The sequence below is a fragment of the Sarcophilus harrisii genome, chromosome 6 (genome assembly GCF_902635505.1).
Source record: "Sarcophilus harrisii chromosome 6, mSarHar1.11, whole genome shotgun sequence".
Classification (NCBI taxonomy): Eukaryota; Metazoa; Chordata; class Mammalia; order Dasyuromorphia; family Dasyuridae; genus Sarcophilus; species Sarcophilus harrisii.
This window is the reverse complement of record NC_045431.1, coordinates 234,089,434-234,106,075: the sequence shown is the minus strand read 5'-3', so window position 1 is coordinate 234,106,075 and position 16,642 is coordinate 234,089,434. Positions and strand designations below refer to the sequence as shown.

Sequence of the window (16,642 nt, the reverse complement as noted above, 5' to 3'; positions counted from 1 at the left end):
CAGCCACGGTGCCCCTTCGACAGTCACTGCAGTCCTGCCCACACCCAGAAAATGCCAACGCACACCCACCAGACCAGTGCTTCTTTATTGTCCCAGCCCATCCCAGGCAGGCCCCCGGCCCTAATCTGCGGCGGTGACTATGGGCAAGTCTGGCTGGGCTCAGCTCCTCCCTTCACCAAACATCAGTGGGAGACTTGGGAGCCACAGCAGTGGTGGCCAACCCAGACCGGAGGCCCCCTAAAATACCAAAGGATCCCCAAGCATCCCCGCACCCGCAAGCCAGGGGCTTTGACCCCATCTTGATAGCCAGGCTCCCCGCAAAGCCCCAGAGTTCCCCGAGTCCTGGACCTGTTCTTAGTGCCTGCCATTCCTGCCCACCCGTAAGCTTCAGTGTCCCTCCCGAAACAGCGGCGGGGGTCGAGAGACCGGACCGGGGCAGGTTCAGGGACGCGGGACTGGGAGCCAAGAGGCGAGGGCAGAACAGCGCCAACGTTGTCCCATGCAGCGGCAGAGGGGGGTTAACTCGCCCCCCTGCCCATACACGTCCTCCTCTTCCGACTGTTTACGGACCCAGGAAGTCCTCCTTCCGATAGCCTTTCTGCAATGCGGAGAGGGAGACGTCAACGGGTCGCGCCAGCCCCTGTGTTGTCCGTCTGCTGGGGAGGGGCTCCTCACTGGGGTTCCCCTCCCCCACCTGCCTCACCCGGGCTCACTTACCGCCCGGAAATCCCGGTGGAGCTTGCTGTACTGCCACATGTTGGCCAAAAGGCTGGAGGCCGCCCGGGAGGACTTCTCACTATCAGGCCTGGTGGGAAGAGCGGGGATGTTAGTGGGTGCCGTGGCAGAGCCAAGGTGGAGGGGAAATGCCCCCCAGGGGAGGGGAATCCGGTCTCCCCCCTTCCCACCACCTCCCTTCCCCCAGAGCCCCTACCAACCCGTCCCGCTTCTTCTTGATGAAGACGAGCTTGCGGAGGCCGTCGAAGTAGAGCAGGTCCCGGGCGGCGATGGGGCTGGCCACCACCAGGTTGTTCAGCACCGCGATGATGTTGACCAGCACGTCGGCCGGAGGGGGCTTTTCCCCAACGCTCCCCGGCAGCTTCTCAATCAGATGGCTGACCACCTTGGTGGCTGTCTCCCTCGAGGGCAGAGGGCAGAAGTCAGACAGGGTCAGGCAGTGGCCCCAGCCCCTCCTCTTCTTGGTCCTTGTCCCCACTCCCCCAGCGCCCTCGGTTCCTCCCCTCCGGCCCCTCATCTGGGAAGAAAGGGGTCAGTTGGCCCAAAGGGCCATTATTGCCCCGGGGCCCCAAGGAAGACTCACACATCTCATCCTTGTTGCGGGCATTCCGAGACAAGTTCCGGATGAGCCCAGTGAGTGAGCGCAGCTGGTGATGGTCAGCGGTCCGGACTCGGTCCAACAAGGGGTTCAGAATGCGTTCCTGCTCCAAGGCTAGGCGGCTCAGCACACCCGCCCACTGAAGGCCAAAGAAGGACGGAGGGGTTTGGGGGATCCCCCGTCTCTCTGCCCCTCAGATCCCCCAAATCAGCTCCCCTCCAGGACAGGACACCTTTCAGCCCCCTGGCTTCCCATCAGGGAGCGCCCCTCATCCCCCGGAACCTCCTGTTTCTCACCCCCCCTCGCCGTGCCCTCACCCCCCTTCCCTCACTGCACCCTCACCCTTCGGTCACCAGCGGTGATGTTCTGAAGGGCGCCAGCAGCGGCTTCTGTCGTGTGTCTGTTCAGCTCACACCGCTGGAGGAGCCGGTTGTAGAGCCCCACAATCTGGGGACTCCAAAGCCACTCGAGCCCCTTGGGATCCTTGGAGACCTCCGCAAAGGTCAGCGTATCCGTGGCCAGGGGCAGCTGGGGAGAGGAGGGGCTTGTGAGCCCTAGGCCCATGCCCAGCTCTCAGCAACCTCTACTGCTTCCTTCCACCCTCCTTCCCTTGGATCCCTCCCATCCCCTGCACATTTTCCCCACGGGTCACCCTTAGCTCTTGGCCACGCTGACCGAGCCACACTACCGCCCCTCTCCTCCCTTTCCCAGACTCACAGCCCTAGCGGCTTCCCAGCCCCTCTTTGCTCAGACCTCTCTCCAAGATCATCCGGGCTGTATAGCCGGGTGTCACCCTCCTGAGCCTCAGTTTACCTTTCTATAAAACAGGCTATGTAGGCTTGTGGGGCTGCTGCAGGGAGAGAACCCTCCCCATCTCCCCAGCCTCCTGTCCCCAGGGCATCCCCTGGGCCTTCTGTGTTCCCCACCTACCTCTCGGAGCTTCCTGCTCTGGGGCGTGAAGCAGCCCACCACTTCCCCCGGTCTCCCAGCCCCGGCTTCCCCGCGGCCTCGGCCCTCCAGCCTCTGCAGCGCCGAGGGCGGCATCTCGTCATACAGGCGGTAGGAGAGGTTCCTGAGCACACACACGGCATTCTCCACGCTCTGGGGACATTGGGACGTGTTAGTGGCCGTGGCTGGAGGGCCTCCCCCTGGTTCTCAGCGCCCCCTCCCATGGAGCCAGCCAGGGGAGGGGAGAAGGCCCAGGACACAAGGAGGGACAAGGGTGGGGCAGAGACGGGGATGCCCTCGGTCTTCTCCCCCCTCCCCGGCTCAGGTCCGACTGACCTTGTCCTCACACTTGCCCACGTCCAGGGCGTGGTGGATGTAGGTGACGAGGGCGTCCACCAGGCCGTGGCACTCTCGCATCCTCTGCCGTGTGGCTTGTGAGGCTGAGCTCAGGTTCCTAGGGCAAAAAAGGCGGGGGAGGGGGTCAGAGGCCATGGGCCCCTCTGGAGGAAGAGCTTGGTCTGGGAGGCTCACGGGGCAGCTTGACTCCCTCTGTGGTCTTGGCAAGTTCTGTCCCCCCAAGATCCCCTCAGGATGGGGCACCCCCACCCCAAGGACAGACTGGAGACAAGGAGGGCAGTGATGGGCAGGAGGCGCTTCTAAGTTGGCGGGGGGGGGGGGGGGGGGGGGGGGGGGGGGGGGGGGGGGATCTGGGTACCTGAGGAAACCCGTGGCGTTGTAGAAGATCTCGGCCTCAGAGGCATTCTGCTGGATGAGGGGGGGCCCCCCGGAGCCCGAGAGCGGGCTCAGCACCAGGTCTGTCAGCTGCTCCAGGGTGTCTCGGGCCAGGCGGTCCTTCAGGTGGTCACTGGATGACAGGTTCCACAGAATTCCTGAGTGTCAGATGTCAGGGGTCAACAACAGGCTCCCCACCCCTGGAGAGCTGCTGCTGAGAAGGAATGGGGAGCCCCCCCATGACTTGTTCATCATTAGTGCCCCTCCATGACCAGGAATCTGATAATGGGTACCCTCCCCCAGTTCTCACCGTCCCCCCACCGTGGCCTTGAATCCAATTATGGGCTTCTCTCCACCACGCCCAGGAGTCCGATGATGGGCACCTCCCCCAGTTCTCATCGCCGCCCCCCCCATGGCCAGGAGCCCGATGATGGGCACCCCCCCCAGTTCTCATCGCCCCCTCCCCAGGGCCTTGAATCCTCTCTGGGTGTGGCTGGCGGGCCTTGCGGGGGGGAGGCAGCCTGACCCGTGACGTTCTTGCGCAGCTCGTCATCTTGTTCGCGCAGAGTCCTCAGCAGCTCAAAGATGCCGTTCTCCTCTACCAGGGCCAGCTTGTTGTCGGCATTGTCGTAAATGAGGTTCCGCATGGCCCCCGTGGCGTGCCTCTGAACCTCCTGGTTGGCGTGGTTGAAGAGTTTCACCAGTTTGGGCACGGCCTGGAGACTGCGGGCCTGCAGACATGGTCACAGACACGGTCAAGGGTTACGGGGCCGGGGGCGGCTGCCGTCCAGGGGCATCCCTGCCCAGGGAGCAACGGGTGCTCCCGCAGCCCGGGCCAACTCCCACCTGTTTCTTGGCAGCGGCGTCGCTGTAACACTTGTGCTGGATGTAGGCAGCCCCTAGCACCTGCAGGTTGGGGTCTGAGGCCATGAGGTACTTCACAGCTGAGGGAAGATCGATGTCATCAAAGCTGTGGGGAGAAGGATGGAGGTGGGGTCAGCTTTGAGGGCCTCTCCCTGTTTCTCCGCCCATTCTCCTCCCTCCCCTTCCCCCATACCCTGCACTCCAGCACTCCCTCACTCCCCCCTGGCTTCCAGGGACTCACCCACTGCTGAGCCGTTGCAGAGTGCGGTGACCCCCGTAGCAGTCCAGTCCCCGCACGTCAGGCAGGTGTCCGGAGTCGGCCAGACTAAGGCTGAGGCTACGGACCGAGGGGGCCCGGGCCACATGCTCCAAGCCTCCGCCAGTTCCCATGGAGGCCGTGCCCCGGCTGCGGTGGCTGCTCTGGAACCGCTGCAGAGTCCGCATAGCAGGGGCCCGGATGGTCCGTCCGGGGGCCCCGTCTGCGGCCTCGGACCAGTCCAGGCCCCCTGCACGGCTGGAGGCTGAGCTGGCCTGTCGCTCGTAGCCGAAGGTCCTGTAGGAAGGCCCCCCTGGAGGTTCCAGCTGCTCAGACACGACGCTGTAGCGGTCGTCCAGGCCCCCATGGGACCCCCCCACCAGGCGCAGAGAACGCAGGCTCAGAGTGTCATAGTCAGTCCTAGGGCCAGGGCCCCCGCGGTCGTGATAGGAGACAGGCCGCGGGGCCATGGGGACTGCAGGCTGGGCCCCCACGTAGCCCGCGGACCCATTGTGCGCTGAGCTCAGCCTCCGGCCACAGCTCAGATCCACGGCCGAGCGGGAGGACCAGGCCGGTGTCCCATATGCCGGCTTGGAGATGGGCCGGAAAGTCTGTGGGACAGGGGAAGAAGGCAGTGAGGAGGCGGGGGTGGGGAGACGGGCCAGCCCCCTGTCTCCAAGCCAGGCCTCTCCCCCCACCCCAGCCGGAGGTCTAAGGAACAACTCTGAGAAGGGAGGTTGGGGGAAAGCTCACCGATGCCTTGTCCATGCTCATGCCCTGGGAGCGGGAGCTGAAGCCGGCCCCAGGCTGCGCTGGGTGGTACTGACACTTGGGGGCACCTGGGGAGGGGTGAAGGGAGGGCAGGAGGTCAGTGGGCAGGGCAGGTCACCAGACTTATGTCCTCCATGGCCAGACACCCGCCACCCTCCCAGCAGATGCCCTAAGCTCTCTGTCGGTCAGACCTTAGGTCCTCTGAAGGACACGGGAAGGGATAGAGATTGAAGGACTGTTGGGTTCTGGGCACCATGGGTGCAGATAAACTGGAAAGCAGTTGGAGGGGGAAGGCCTGGAGCCCATGTGCATGAGAGTGAGCTTGAGGAAGCTGGGGTGTCAGTCTGGAGAAGGGATGGCTCAGGGCAACAGGAGAGATGTCTGCTCTCCTCTAGGGGAGGAGATATTAGGCCCCCCAGGGCAGGCCCAGCCGGATTACAGAGGCTCCCCTCTCCCAGTGGGAGAGGGCCCTTGTGGAGGAGGGGTGTTTCAAGCCAAAGCTGGGAGGCTACAGAATTCTGTAAGGGGATGACCTGGAGGTCTCTGGGACCCTTTCAGTCTCCTTATATCATCCTCTCACACGAGGATCCCCATTCTGCAGGTCTGGGGTAGATCTCCAGCAGCCACTATTACGGGTTCCCGGTAGCACACTTCCCCCTGTGTAGTTCTGAGCTGGGGAGACTCCTGTGGACCTCATCCTCCTTGACCTTGTAGAATCCTCGGACATTACAGAGAGCTCCATTTCGGGGGCTCTTCACCCCTCCCCAGGTTTTTTGTCTAACTCTAACCCTAACCCTAGGTTTTTTCCCCACCCTATCTCCACTCATGGACTTCAGCCTGTACCACTGAACATTGAATACCTACTGTGTGTCAGTACAAAATGAACTAGTTGTCACCATAGAGGGGCACCTAACTGCCACTTCAGCCTCCCCCCACCTCTCCAACCCATTTTCTGCTCTGCAGCCAGTGATTTCTCCCAAGCCCGTGGCAGTCTATGGTGGCTCTCTGAGCAGAATCTGAATGGCTCCCTGTTGCCTCTGGGATAAAAACTAAGATTTCCATCCCGCTTCCTCCAGTCTGCTCCCAGCCTCCTGACCAGCCCCATCTTGCACTCTGGACCCTCCAGCTGGGGTGGTCTCCTCCATGGCCCTTGGGGACATCATTCCACCTTCCTCTTTGTCCCCTTCCTGCCCATTTTCCCATTGTTTATTCCATTTTATTTTGGGATGTGTGCTACTGGAGGAACATAGGAGTCACAAACATCTGAACGCATTTCACAGATAATGAAAAAAGGCCCTCCTGTGAGTTCCTATGTCAGTAGCTTTTATACAATCCTCCTATAAGATAGCAAGATGTCAAAACAAAGAATCCCTTCAGAAAACAAAATTTAAGCTAAAGGGAAAGTCGTTTGCGTGGCTCCCAGCCCGGGTCCGAAGCCAAAAACGTCTTGGATTTGAGCTTTGCCAAATGTTGTCACCAGTGGACGTTTAGCAGCGATGGTAACGGTGCTTAGCGCCCACAAGCTTCTGCGTTTCAGTGAGTTAGAAGAAGCCTTTGTCTGAGGGACATAGCCCAGAAATAGCTAAAGCAGACCCTCGGCCAAGGCCCCGGGAGCTTGGTGTTCCTACAGAGAACACCCCCCAGCAAGTGCCCCCAGCGGAACGGCTGCTGGGAAGTGCCCAGTGGAGTCCGGAGCTCAGAGACCGTGTGAAGGAAGCGCACGCCTCCAGTACGTTTCCGCCAACAATCAGCTCCCAGGACACTAAGGCTTCTGTCCGTTAATGTTAGAATGAGTCTGGATTTCCAGTCCAGGACTGAAAAGTGTCCTAAGGGGAGCTCTGCTCACTCATATTCCAGCCTCTCTTAGCTTTTGAGGCTGGATTTCTCTCCCTCAGGTTCCCTTGTGTGGAGGGTCCTGCCGCTTTCTAGCCTGACCAGCCTGATCTACATAAGCTTCCCCAGCCTCATCAGGCCATCCTTTCTGGTTGTCCTACATCCCTGGGGGGGGCCCTGAGGGCAGGGGGATGGGCCCTCACTTGCAAACAGCCATTATGGGAGCCTAGGAGTGTATCACCAAACAGGAGAAGGCAGGTAGATGGGCACCAGGTGTGGCGTGATTGCTCCTCAGCCCTGCATCCCTGCCCACGAGAGTACGGTCTCGTCCCTGAGCCAGGGAGGATGGCGGTGCAGCCCTACCCCCACGCAGGGGTCACAGTCTCCCTCCTTTGGTCTCTGCCCACAGAGTATCTCCTGGGCATGTGGCACGCCCTCCCAGCTTGGGAGAGGATCAAGGAACTGGCCAGCCCGGTGTCCTATCCTGCAGGAATCTAGAGGGCCAGAGCCTGCTTTCCTGGTACCCCTCCTGCCCTTTAGCTCCCTCCTAGGATCCCTTGGGGTCACGGTCTGCCAGGCGGTCGACCTCAGCGCTCATCTCCGTCCCGCTCTTCCCTCTTCCGGCATCTCCTTCCACCGTATCCTCTGGCATAGCTGGCCCCTCTAACACTCCCCCTCACCCCCAACACCTTCCTCCCCCACTCTGGCCACCCTCTCTGCTATGGGGGGGCCAGTGCTCCTTTGTGGCCCCTTCTCCATCCTCTCAGTCCCCACTCAGCAAGATTTGGAACGTGATATTTGGAAAGGCGGCTCCCCTCTGGGCTCTCCTTTGCCCCTTTCTCACCCCGGTCTCTCTCGTGTCCCCAAAGAGTCCAAGGTTGAAGAAGGGAGGCCCCCTTTAGCCTCTTTGTCCCCCGTAAACCCTGGTCACGGAGCAACCTGACTTTTTGTGGCCAAGCCTGCAGTTTCATGGTGTGGGGACCACCTGTTGGGGGGCCATGTTCACCAGGACAGACCCACGGGCAGCTCCATCTCAGAGTGCTCAGAAGCAGGCCCCCGATCTGGGCCTGGGGCTCTCCAGCCACGAGGCTGTTGCTGCTGCCTCTCCCCGGGCCTCCCTGCCTCGGCTCCCTTCAGTCTTTGTTCCCACTTGGCCAACCCAAGTGGCTGAGATGTTCTCTGCCAAAGTGTCCGTCCCAGTGAACTTCAGCCTTTCGTGGCTGGCCAGACCCCACCCGGGGCTAACCCTTGGTGCTGCCTGCCTTCTCTGTCACCTCCTCCGGGTCTGCGGACTGCCTCTGGATGGACCACATTCCTCCGATACCCCCATACAGCTTCCCCCTTCCCCGCAGAGGGGGAACCTTGTCTGTCACTTGGCTGAGAAAGCTAGAGGTCCCGCTACTTGAGCTGTCCGGGCTCCCCGGTCCACACTGACTGCTTCTGGATCAGTGACACCCCCATGCAGCCTCCCCCATCCCCGCAGAGGGGGAACCTCGTCTGTCACTCTGCTGAGAAAGCAGAGGTCCTGCTCCCTGAGCTGTCTGGGCTCCCCCATCCACACTGCTAATGTCTCTTGGCGGACCCCATTGCCCAGACCCCCCCCCCCATACAATCCTACCCAACTCTTTGCCTGCCGAGAGCCTCCCCAACCTTGCCATCCCCCTGCCCCCAGGCTTCAGGTCAGGAGGACTCTTTCCCAAAGATTCCTTCTTCCCTTTCCCAAAGCCTGTCCCGTTCACGGCCTCCCCTTCCCACCGTTCACTCACTCTGGCTCCCTGCAGACCCTGCCGCTCAGTGGGAGGCCCCTCTCTGGGGCCCGGGGTGCTCCGGCTGCCTCCCCCCAGCCTCCCTCAGCGACGGCTCTTTCCTGCCTGGCTTTAGAGATGCTCCCGAGCTTTCTCAGCCTCTTACTGGATCTTCCAGTCTCTGGGTGTGCCCCAAGGCTCCATGGGAGCCTTTTCTTTACTCACTCCCTTAATGAGCTTATTTACTCCAGTGGACCCGGTTATCATGTGACTCACAAATCTATGCATCAAGTCCCAAGCCTCCTCAACTGGCCCGGCCTTCTCCATGCAGAAAGGTCACTGGGAGGAGCTCTCACTCCTTGCTGACACTTCCTTGGGGTAATCTCTGCGGGAACTTGTCTCCCCATTGGGAAAACCCTGCCATGGGACTAGCTGGCCCTGCCAGACCAGGAGCCTCTCCCCAGTATCTGATCCGACACATCCTCGTTCCCGGAGCCTCCTCCCAGCTTGGCAGGACCATCCTCCCAGTGTCACCTTTGGTCATCCCTCTCCTCCCCTTTGCCTCAGCCCTTGCATCCCTTCAGTTGCCAAGTCTTATTGGTTCTCTTCCCGCCCATCCTCTTTCTCCACTCCTGAGGCTGTCCTCACCTCCCTGCATCCCTCCTGGGGTCCTTCCCTCTCCACTCTACCCTTCACGGGCCAACCAGTCACGAAGGCGCAGGCCCAATCACGTTCTCCGGCCCCTGCCCTGTTTTTGGCCAGTTACCCCAGGACAAATGCAAACTCCTCAGCTTGGCATTCGAAGCCCTCTCCCGCCTGGGATAGTTTTGCATTGTCTCCAAACGTTCCCTTTCCCAGCCGAACCAGGCTTCTGGCCCTGGATCGGATCACAGGTCTGGAGCTAAAAGGAAGCTCCGGGCCCATGGTTCCAAGCCTGCCATTTTAGCCTGAAGTGAAGGGAGACAAAATGATTTTCCTAAGGTTGTAAAGGCAGCGAGCATCAGAACTGGGGTCCAAATTCAGACCCCACGTCCGAACGCAGAGCCCATGGAGCTGCCCCCTCAGCGGTGGTCTCTCCCCCCAATCCCTGCCTCATTCTAACTTCCTCGAAAGCCCAACATTGCTGCCTTCCAGCTCCCCCAAAATGGGGCACTCCGAGAGGTGGCATGCTCCCGGAGGCTGGGCTAAGGAACTAGCGGCTGCAAAGTGCCAGGAAGAGAGCGCCCCCCCCCCCTTCCTGGGGTCTGGGATAATGATGCTGAGAGGCGGCACCCCCGATTTTTGAGAGTGGATCTCAAAGTTTCCAGAGGAAGGACAAACTTCCTGAAGTTTGGATCCTGAAGACTAAAAGGTGGCAGGGAAATCAGGTTGGGAATCCCTCAGTAAGCCCTTCCTAAGCATCCTCTGCCTATCCTCGGGGAGCCCTCAGGCTAGCGGAGGCAACAAACATGCTCTAGAAGGCTGACGGCCATTTATCAGCCCTGTGTGCTGGACCGGTGCTGGAAATATAGGGGGGGGCCGGAAGTAACCCCGAATGACGTTCTGAAGGCAGAGGATCATCATTCCCCAAAGGAGGGGAAATGCAGTAGCTGGAAGGTCCCCCCGTTGCAGGGGGACGCAGGTTTTGTACAGAAGTAGCTGCAAGAGTAGGGCCCCGGGGACCGCCAAGGGTCGGGGTCTGGCACAAATGGCCCAAGAAATGAGCCAAAGCTGCCCAACTCGGGCTTTGTGTTCTTTGGGCTCGTCGGGAGGGAAAGGCGATGGAGGCAAGAACGAGAACTTTGCTCAGGGTGGATGCAGTGGTAACCGTGACATCAGAGAAGGCAGGGAGGCTCTGGGCGGACTTGTTTTGGTTTTCTCAGACAAGGAGAATGGTAGACCTTTGCACGGGGAATGGCAGGACAGAAGCCTGAGATCCACAAAGAGCGAGAGCCCCTTCCTGTCTCTGATGAATTCAAGCTCCTCTCTGAGAAGAGGGGCAGCCTCGCCTCCTCAAAGAACGTGAGCACAGTCACTGCTGGGTTTCTTTGAAAGGTCAAGGAGAGGGAGGACACAATGGAGGAGGACAACTGTCAGTCCATTTTTCCAAAAATAAAAGGAAGAGCCTGCAAACTAACCAGGAGCTTGGACTCCTGGAAAGATCTCCAAAGAGATCCCAAGAGATAGTAGGTTAATATCTTGAAGGGGAAGCAGAAAAAGAATCTGCCACCCTCCTCTCCCCTCCTCGGCTCCAGCGAGCACAGGCTGTCTTGCCAAAGGAAGTTGCTTGGGACAGGAGACAAGGGACGCTGTGGACGGAGTTTTCCTAGCTTGAAGTCTCAAGTTTTGGACAAAAGTGTCTGTGTTCTTCTGCAAGGGCAGGTGCAAAGATCGTACAATTCGGCAGTCAGACAAGTCACGAATGGTCTAAGGTCAGGGTGACAGGAGGGCTCCAGGGAAGGGACCTGGGGGTCCCTGTAGCTCTGGGCTGGCTAACCTTTTTCTCAAGGACTTGGAAAAAGGCAGAGGGGGCAGGTTCACCCCATTTATAAATGGCACAAAGCTGGGAGGGATGGGAAGCTGATGGGAATGGCTGACAGGCAGCTGCTTCTCAATCTAAAGAACAGATTCAAGAAGGGGAACCCAAGTCTTGCCTTCAGCTCTGCAAAATAAAGTGCTTGCGGCTAAGTTGGGGAAGAAGGTCAGGCGGCCATTTGAAGAAGATCTGGGGGGCTTTGTGACCTACGTGAGTCCTTCCTGGATCTTGAACCCCAGGAAGGGGTGCCAGGCTCCCGTTGGTCCCTGCTTTAGGCAGGGACCCCAGAGGACTGTGTTTAGAAAGGTCCTTGACAAGCTGAATCATGGCTGGAGGAGGGCGCAAGGAAGGAGAAGGGCCAAGTCCCTGGCTTGGAGGGACATCTGGAGCTGGGGGAGGGGAATGGCAGGAGGCAGGTTTTGCCTCCATCTTGGGAGATGCTTCCTAACCGGGAGAGCCGGCCCTTAGCGAAAGGGGAGGCATTTCCTTGGAGAACGATGGGCAAACGCCTGCTGCTCAAGAGTCAGCATCCGAGAGATTCCATTTGGGCCTGGACTGAGCACAGGGCTCCGAGGTCCCTTCCAGGTGGTGGGATTCTGAGCAGGGAGAGATGGGGGGATGGGGACACAGAATGTCTCCCGCCCTGGGGCTGGACCAGGCCCTCCCTGCCTCAGGGCATCAGAGGTCAATGAGCCAGCCTGGCGCCCTGTGCCCTTGGAGGATTAAGGAACTTCGGACAGAAGCTGGTGCGGACCCTGCACTCTGATTCTCCGAATGTCTGAGTTTCAGCGCCCAGGGCTCGGACCCTCCCCGATCTCCCTCCCCCACTGCGAGGCTCTCTGAGCTCCTTGCTCTCTCATTTGCCCCTTCCCTTCCCCACCTCGGGGCAGAGGCTGTTCTGTGTCTGTCACAGGCGCACGGACACTTCCCAAATGTTTGGCAAGATGGGCAGCATTTAGGGGGCCTAGGAGGAGAGCCAAGGACTCTCAGGGAGCTCCTCATTGGGGACCCTGTAGCCAGCTCTCCTGATGCCTTTGCTCCCCGTTCCCAGCCCTGTTCATTCCCTGGTCAGACAGATCAACCACCCCCAGGGGTAAACACACCCTCTTCCTCCCCCACACAGGCCTTCCCATCCCCCAGGCCCCCCTGTCAGCTGGGTTTAATGAGGCTTCATGGGTGGGGAGATTAACCCCTTGACGCCAGGGAGGCTCCGCCAGGGGGGGACACACCCCCATTTTGGGCTCCCTGCACCCCTCTCCCCCCAAATTATAATCACCCTCCTAATTGTCAGGGCTGGCCATGGGTGGCCATCTCTGATGCATTTTACAAACTGTAATTAGTGTCCATATTTGGCTGCCTACTTCCTGCCCTCCCCCAACTGGTGAGCTTCCATTGTGTGGCTGAGAAAGCCAGGGCCGAGGGAGGAGGTCACTGCTCTGGAGCCTGAGGCCTTCTCCGCCTCGTGTCCCGGCTCTCCAGGGTCCCAGGAGGCTGTATGCCGCCCCCCCCCACCCCAGGCTTTAGCCCTTCAGCAGAGCAGTCTGCAGGGTTCCTTAGGAGAGGGTGTACCATCTGGATCCCTCCCTGTCCCAGAGAAGGTCCGGGAGCTCCCTGACGGGCTGGCTCCCCAGCCCCCTCGTTCTTGGGGCAGGAGGGAGTCTTGGGGGCTCCTGACCTGTCCCTGGCTTGTGCCTGGGTTCCTTTGTGCCCCAGGGGAACAGTGAGACTGGAAAGTGGGGTCCCCAGCTTGGCTTAGAAAGCTCAAGGGGATGTCGACCTCTCGCAGAGCCCTTGCCCTGCCCGTGATTGCCCCCCAACTAGAGCGGGGACTTCTCTGGGGTGATTCTGCCGCAGGGCCCCCGCTGCTTTAAGGAAACACAGCTGGCTCCTTTCCTCCCAGACAGTCCTGACCACCTTCCCCTTCCCAAGGCAGACGTGGGCTCCCGCGGAGCTCCGGGAAAGGCTTTTAGGGACCTCGGAGGAGCTCCTTTCTATGGCCCGGGTGGGGCCGGGGCTCCCTAGGCTGAGTCAATCTGAGTCAGGGAGGCACAGCCTCCCGCTGGCCCGCCCTCCTTCCTCTAGAACTCTCCCATGGCTCCCTCTCCACCTCCCAACGGCCCAGCCTGAGTCCCCGGGCCCCCTCCCGGCAGTGGGTACCTTTGGAGGCATCTGGGCCTGTGCTGGCTGCAGAGTCCGTCGGGGGGCTGGCCAGGGAGCCATTGATCCTGGAAGGTTGGCCCAGCTGGAGCATCCTGGCCCGGACCTGCTCCTGCACCCGGGCCACCTTCAGCCGCTCCCGCTCCGCCTCCAGAGCCTCCTTGTTCTTCAGGTCCAGTTGCAAATCCGAGGGCAGGGCCAGGGAGCAGACCCCAGTCCCGGGCTGCAGGGCAGAGAGCAGGAAGTTATTGTCCTGCATGGTGGCAGGGGCGGCCTGGGTCTGAGGGGGCCGGGGTCTCAGCGGGGATCCGACTCTGGCCGGCCCACAGCGCCCAGCATGGCCCTCCAACAGCTCCGGGCCTGTGGGGCGCTCGCTCAGCTCCCAGTTGTCCCGGCGGCCAGCCAGCCGCACCCAGGAGCAGACCCCGCCCAGGCCTGAGCTCACCTGGGGGCGGGGACACCTGGGGAAGGCCGGGGGCGGGGCTACAGCCTCCCCAAGGTGGAATTCCTGGGGAAGTATAGGCCCTGCCCAGCCCCCGGGCCTCTGGGGCCCCAGCCTCTGCCTCCGCCCTCCTCTGGACCCTGGAGGCCTGGGGAGGTCCCAGGGCAGGGCTGGGACGCTGCCGGGAGGGCAGGATGGGAGCGCCCAGTTATTATGGCTGCTCGGACAGTGGGAAGGGTGCTGACTGGGGCTGGCCTTCCACCTCCTATTTACCTAACGCCTTCCTGAGGGCTCCGCTGGGGCCCAGCCCGGCCTGGCATCTCGCCCACGGCCGGACTGGGCAGGAGCTGGGCCCGGGCCAAGTCTAGGTCAGGAGGGAGAGGAGGTCAATCACCTCCTTCGCTCTGTGGGGACCTGGCGAAAGGTGGACTCCATGGGAGGCCGGGTCAATGTCCAAAGCCTCGCATCCATTCAGACCTGGACAGGGCAGCGGATGGGGCGGGGTGGGCAGAGGTTAGGTTGGGGCTGTTTGGGGGGCTGGGTCAGGCAGGGCCTTGGGGTTCCTTTGGACCTTATTCTCGATCACTCCCTCCCCCTTTCTCCCTTACAGTGCCCGGGTAGTCTCCCAATTTGTATGCTTTTTAGTGATTTAGGTGCCCCCAAGATGTTCCTTGGGACTCTGGCCTTTGTTGAAAATGGCTGCTGTTTGGGGCTTCCACCTTAGCCTTGGCAGGTCCAAGGGCAGATGGGGAGCTTGTTCCCTGGCTCAGGTTGTGTGAATGTGTGAGTGAGTGTGTGTGTGTGTGTGTGAGAGAGAGAGAGACACAGGGCAGGCCTGGGCAAGCTTGGGGGGCTCTAGAAGAGGGGAGGCCCCCCTGCTCAGACCCTTGCCCCTCCTCCCCACTGGGCTGCTCCGTGACGTGGGCTCAGCTGGGAGGAGCAGGCTGGTGACTCAAGGGGAGCAGCGGAGTACAAGTCCACACTAGCAGGGGTGGGGCGGGCGGGGCTCAGGCTCCCAGAAATATCTGGGGCTGCCCCTTCCCCTTCGGGGGTCCTCCTTGGCGGCTGCTCCCCAAGATCCCAGAATCGCAGCTTGGTCTCTAGGGCGCCTGAGCGCCCCAGCTGCTGGGGCTGCGTCTCTGGCCTGTTCCTCAGCAGACGGGGTCAGCGCTCCCTGCTAGACCTGCCTCTCGGGCTTAGTGTGAAACTAGTGGGGGAAGCTGGAAGGGCCCATTCTGGGGATGAGGAAAATGTCCCAGAGTCAGAGCCCGTCTCCCCAGCAGGCTCCCTCCGTGGGCCCTCCATTCTCCCTGGCTTTCCCCATCGCCAGAGACTCTCCCAACCCCCGCTCAGATGCCCCTCAAGTGCATTTGGCTCCCCTGGCTCCCTAACTGGACACTAAGGCCCTCCAGCAGCACTGTCCGCTGTGTAAAACCCCCCAGCCCTCCCAGTCCCCCTCCTCCCCAACCTGGGGTCCTACAGCCAGGCTTTCTGCCCATGACCCTGGGTGGACCCACCCTCCGCGGCCCCACCCCCAGCCTTAATACACCCCCACTGTAAGCTAGAGTGGAATGGGGGGAGATGGGGGTTAGTAAAGGGGGGTCAGCAGCAAGGTGGGGGAGGCAGAGACCTACATTGTTCATCTTGCGAACACTGCTCATCTCTTTGTCCATCCTTGGGCTGGAGAGAATCAAGCTTCCTCAGCTGCTCTCTGAGCTGGTCCCAGCCTGGGATCCAGGGCTGTCTTGTTGCTTGGATTGTGGGGGGATCGGGGTGGGACCAGGTGGATCCAGCAGCTGCGGGAACGCCCTTTGCCTTCCCCTTCCCTGCTGATCCAACCAGTTGCTTCCATCAGAGACTTTGTATTTCTGGTGGAAAAATGTTTTGGAGACAAGTTTGTGCGGAGCCGTAGCTCTCTGGGAGAACCACAGCCTGGCACCAGCGGGCCCTCCTGGCACCAGCTGCCTCTTGCCAACCTCCATTGGGTGGATCCTACGGGCACCAGGTTGGGTTTCCTCCCACCCCAAGAATCCAGGAAACCTGGGGCTGAGTGAAGGGAGGGGGGTCTTGGGGATCCCTGGAACCCTCCTTGGTTCATTTCCCCCACTTTGAGCTTCTGGACTGGCAGCTGGAGCTCGGGGCAGGTGAGACCTAGAAGGGGCAGGGAGGAGACAGGGAAGGGGCAGCAGAAGGAGCTGGCCCCATTATTGCTGAATAGCTTCTGGGGAGCTTGCTACACAGCTGGAGGGCGAACCCCATCTTCCCAAGGGCAGAGAAGGCCCAAGGAAGTTCTGGATGGGTTAGGGGAGGGCTGCTTGTGACATTTGCAAGGAGCAGGGAGGCAGGCAGCCGCTGCAGGCTTCAGCAAGAACAGGTCCTGCCAGACGAACCACATTTCCTTTTGGGACAAGCTTACCAGACTGGTAGGGCAGCAGAAGGATGCCGGCCATTCTCCCTGCCGGGATTTCAGCAAAGAACCTGACACTCTCCAAGGCAGAAGGTGGAGAGAGCTGGCTCTGCTTAAGATGGCTGTCAGGAGGGACCGCCCCACACTTGACAAACTTAATCTGGTCAAACTGCAACTCTCAGGGGATCACGCCAAAGAAGGACCAAGAACTCCAATGAGAAAGTGCAGGAGCAACTTCCTCTAGCCCGGCCCTGCCCTAGCAGCCTGGTGGGATTTGTCTGTCAGTGCTGAATAGGGAGGGGACTAAGCCTGTAAAGTGTAAAGTGCCTACCTTGTACAAGACACTGCATTGAGCCAGTGGATACTCTGTGCCAGGCACTGTGCTAAGTGCTTTAGTCCTGTCTCATTTGATCCTCACAACCACCTAGGAGTTGTGGGATTATCTCCATTTTGTAGTTGAGGAAACAGGCAGACAGAAGCTAAGTGGCTTGTCCATGCTCCCCTTTTTGATTCCAGACCCAGCACTGTGTCCACTGAGCCTGCAGCCTCTCGGTATCAGCCCAGGGTAATGAGAGCAAGTCTGGGAAAACATGGATTCTATGAGGTTTTGTGTTTGAAGGCAGCAAGAACAGGAAACTC

General features: G+C 60.5%; 1 protein-coding gene across 2 annotated transcripts; it reads right to left on the bottom strand.

The window, feature by feature from the left end:
• Window positions 1–67: 67 nt before the first annotated feature.
• PKP3 (plakophilin 3) lies at window positions 68–15,500 on the bottom strand. 2 transcript variants are annotated; one of them, XM_031942518.1, is made up of 14 exons: window positions 15,231–15,500; window positions 13,155–13,377; window positions 4,887–4,972; window positions 4,119–4,744; window positions 3,860–3,983; window positions 3,540–3,744; window positions 2,997–3,171; window positions 2,618–2,735; window positions 2,264–2,434; window positions 1,676–1,861; window positions 1,319–1,472; window positions 936–1,128; window positions 718–805; window positions 68–598 (listed from the first exon to the last, which is right to left on the bottom strand). In XM_031942518.1, exons 1-14 carry the CDS (start codon window positions 15,267–15,269, stop codon window positions 563–565), a joined length of 2,424 nt encoding a protein of 807 aa, XP_031798378.1. In that variant the 5' UTR covers window positions 15,270–15,500; the 3' UTR covers window positions 68–562. The 2 variants fall into 2 exon arrangements, with proteins under 2 accessions (XP_031798378.1, XP_012408374.2); XM_012552920.3 differs by lacking the exon at window positions 15,231–15,500 and having other exon boundaries at window positions 13,155–13,581.
• Between the last annotated feature and the right edge of the window lie 1,142 nt (window positions 15,501–16,642).

Excerpts from the sequence above, each read along its gene's own strand:
- PKP3 (XM_031942518.1), bottom strand. The coding sequence starts at position 15,269 with ATGGACAAAGAGATGAGCAGTGTTCGCAAGATGAACAAT. Across the intron at positions 3,745-3,859 it reads ACGCCGCTGCCAAGAAACAG|GCCCGCAGTCTCCAGGCCGT; the intron begins GTGGGAGTTGGC and ends CCATGTCTGCAG. Across the intron at positions 3,172-3,539 it reads GCTGCGCAAGAACGTCACGG|GAATTCTGTGGAACCTGTCA; the intron begins GTCAGGCTGCCT and ends TCTGACACTCAG.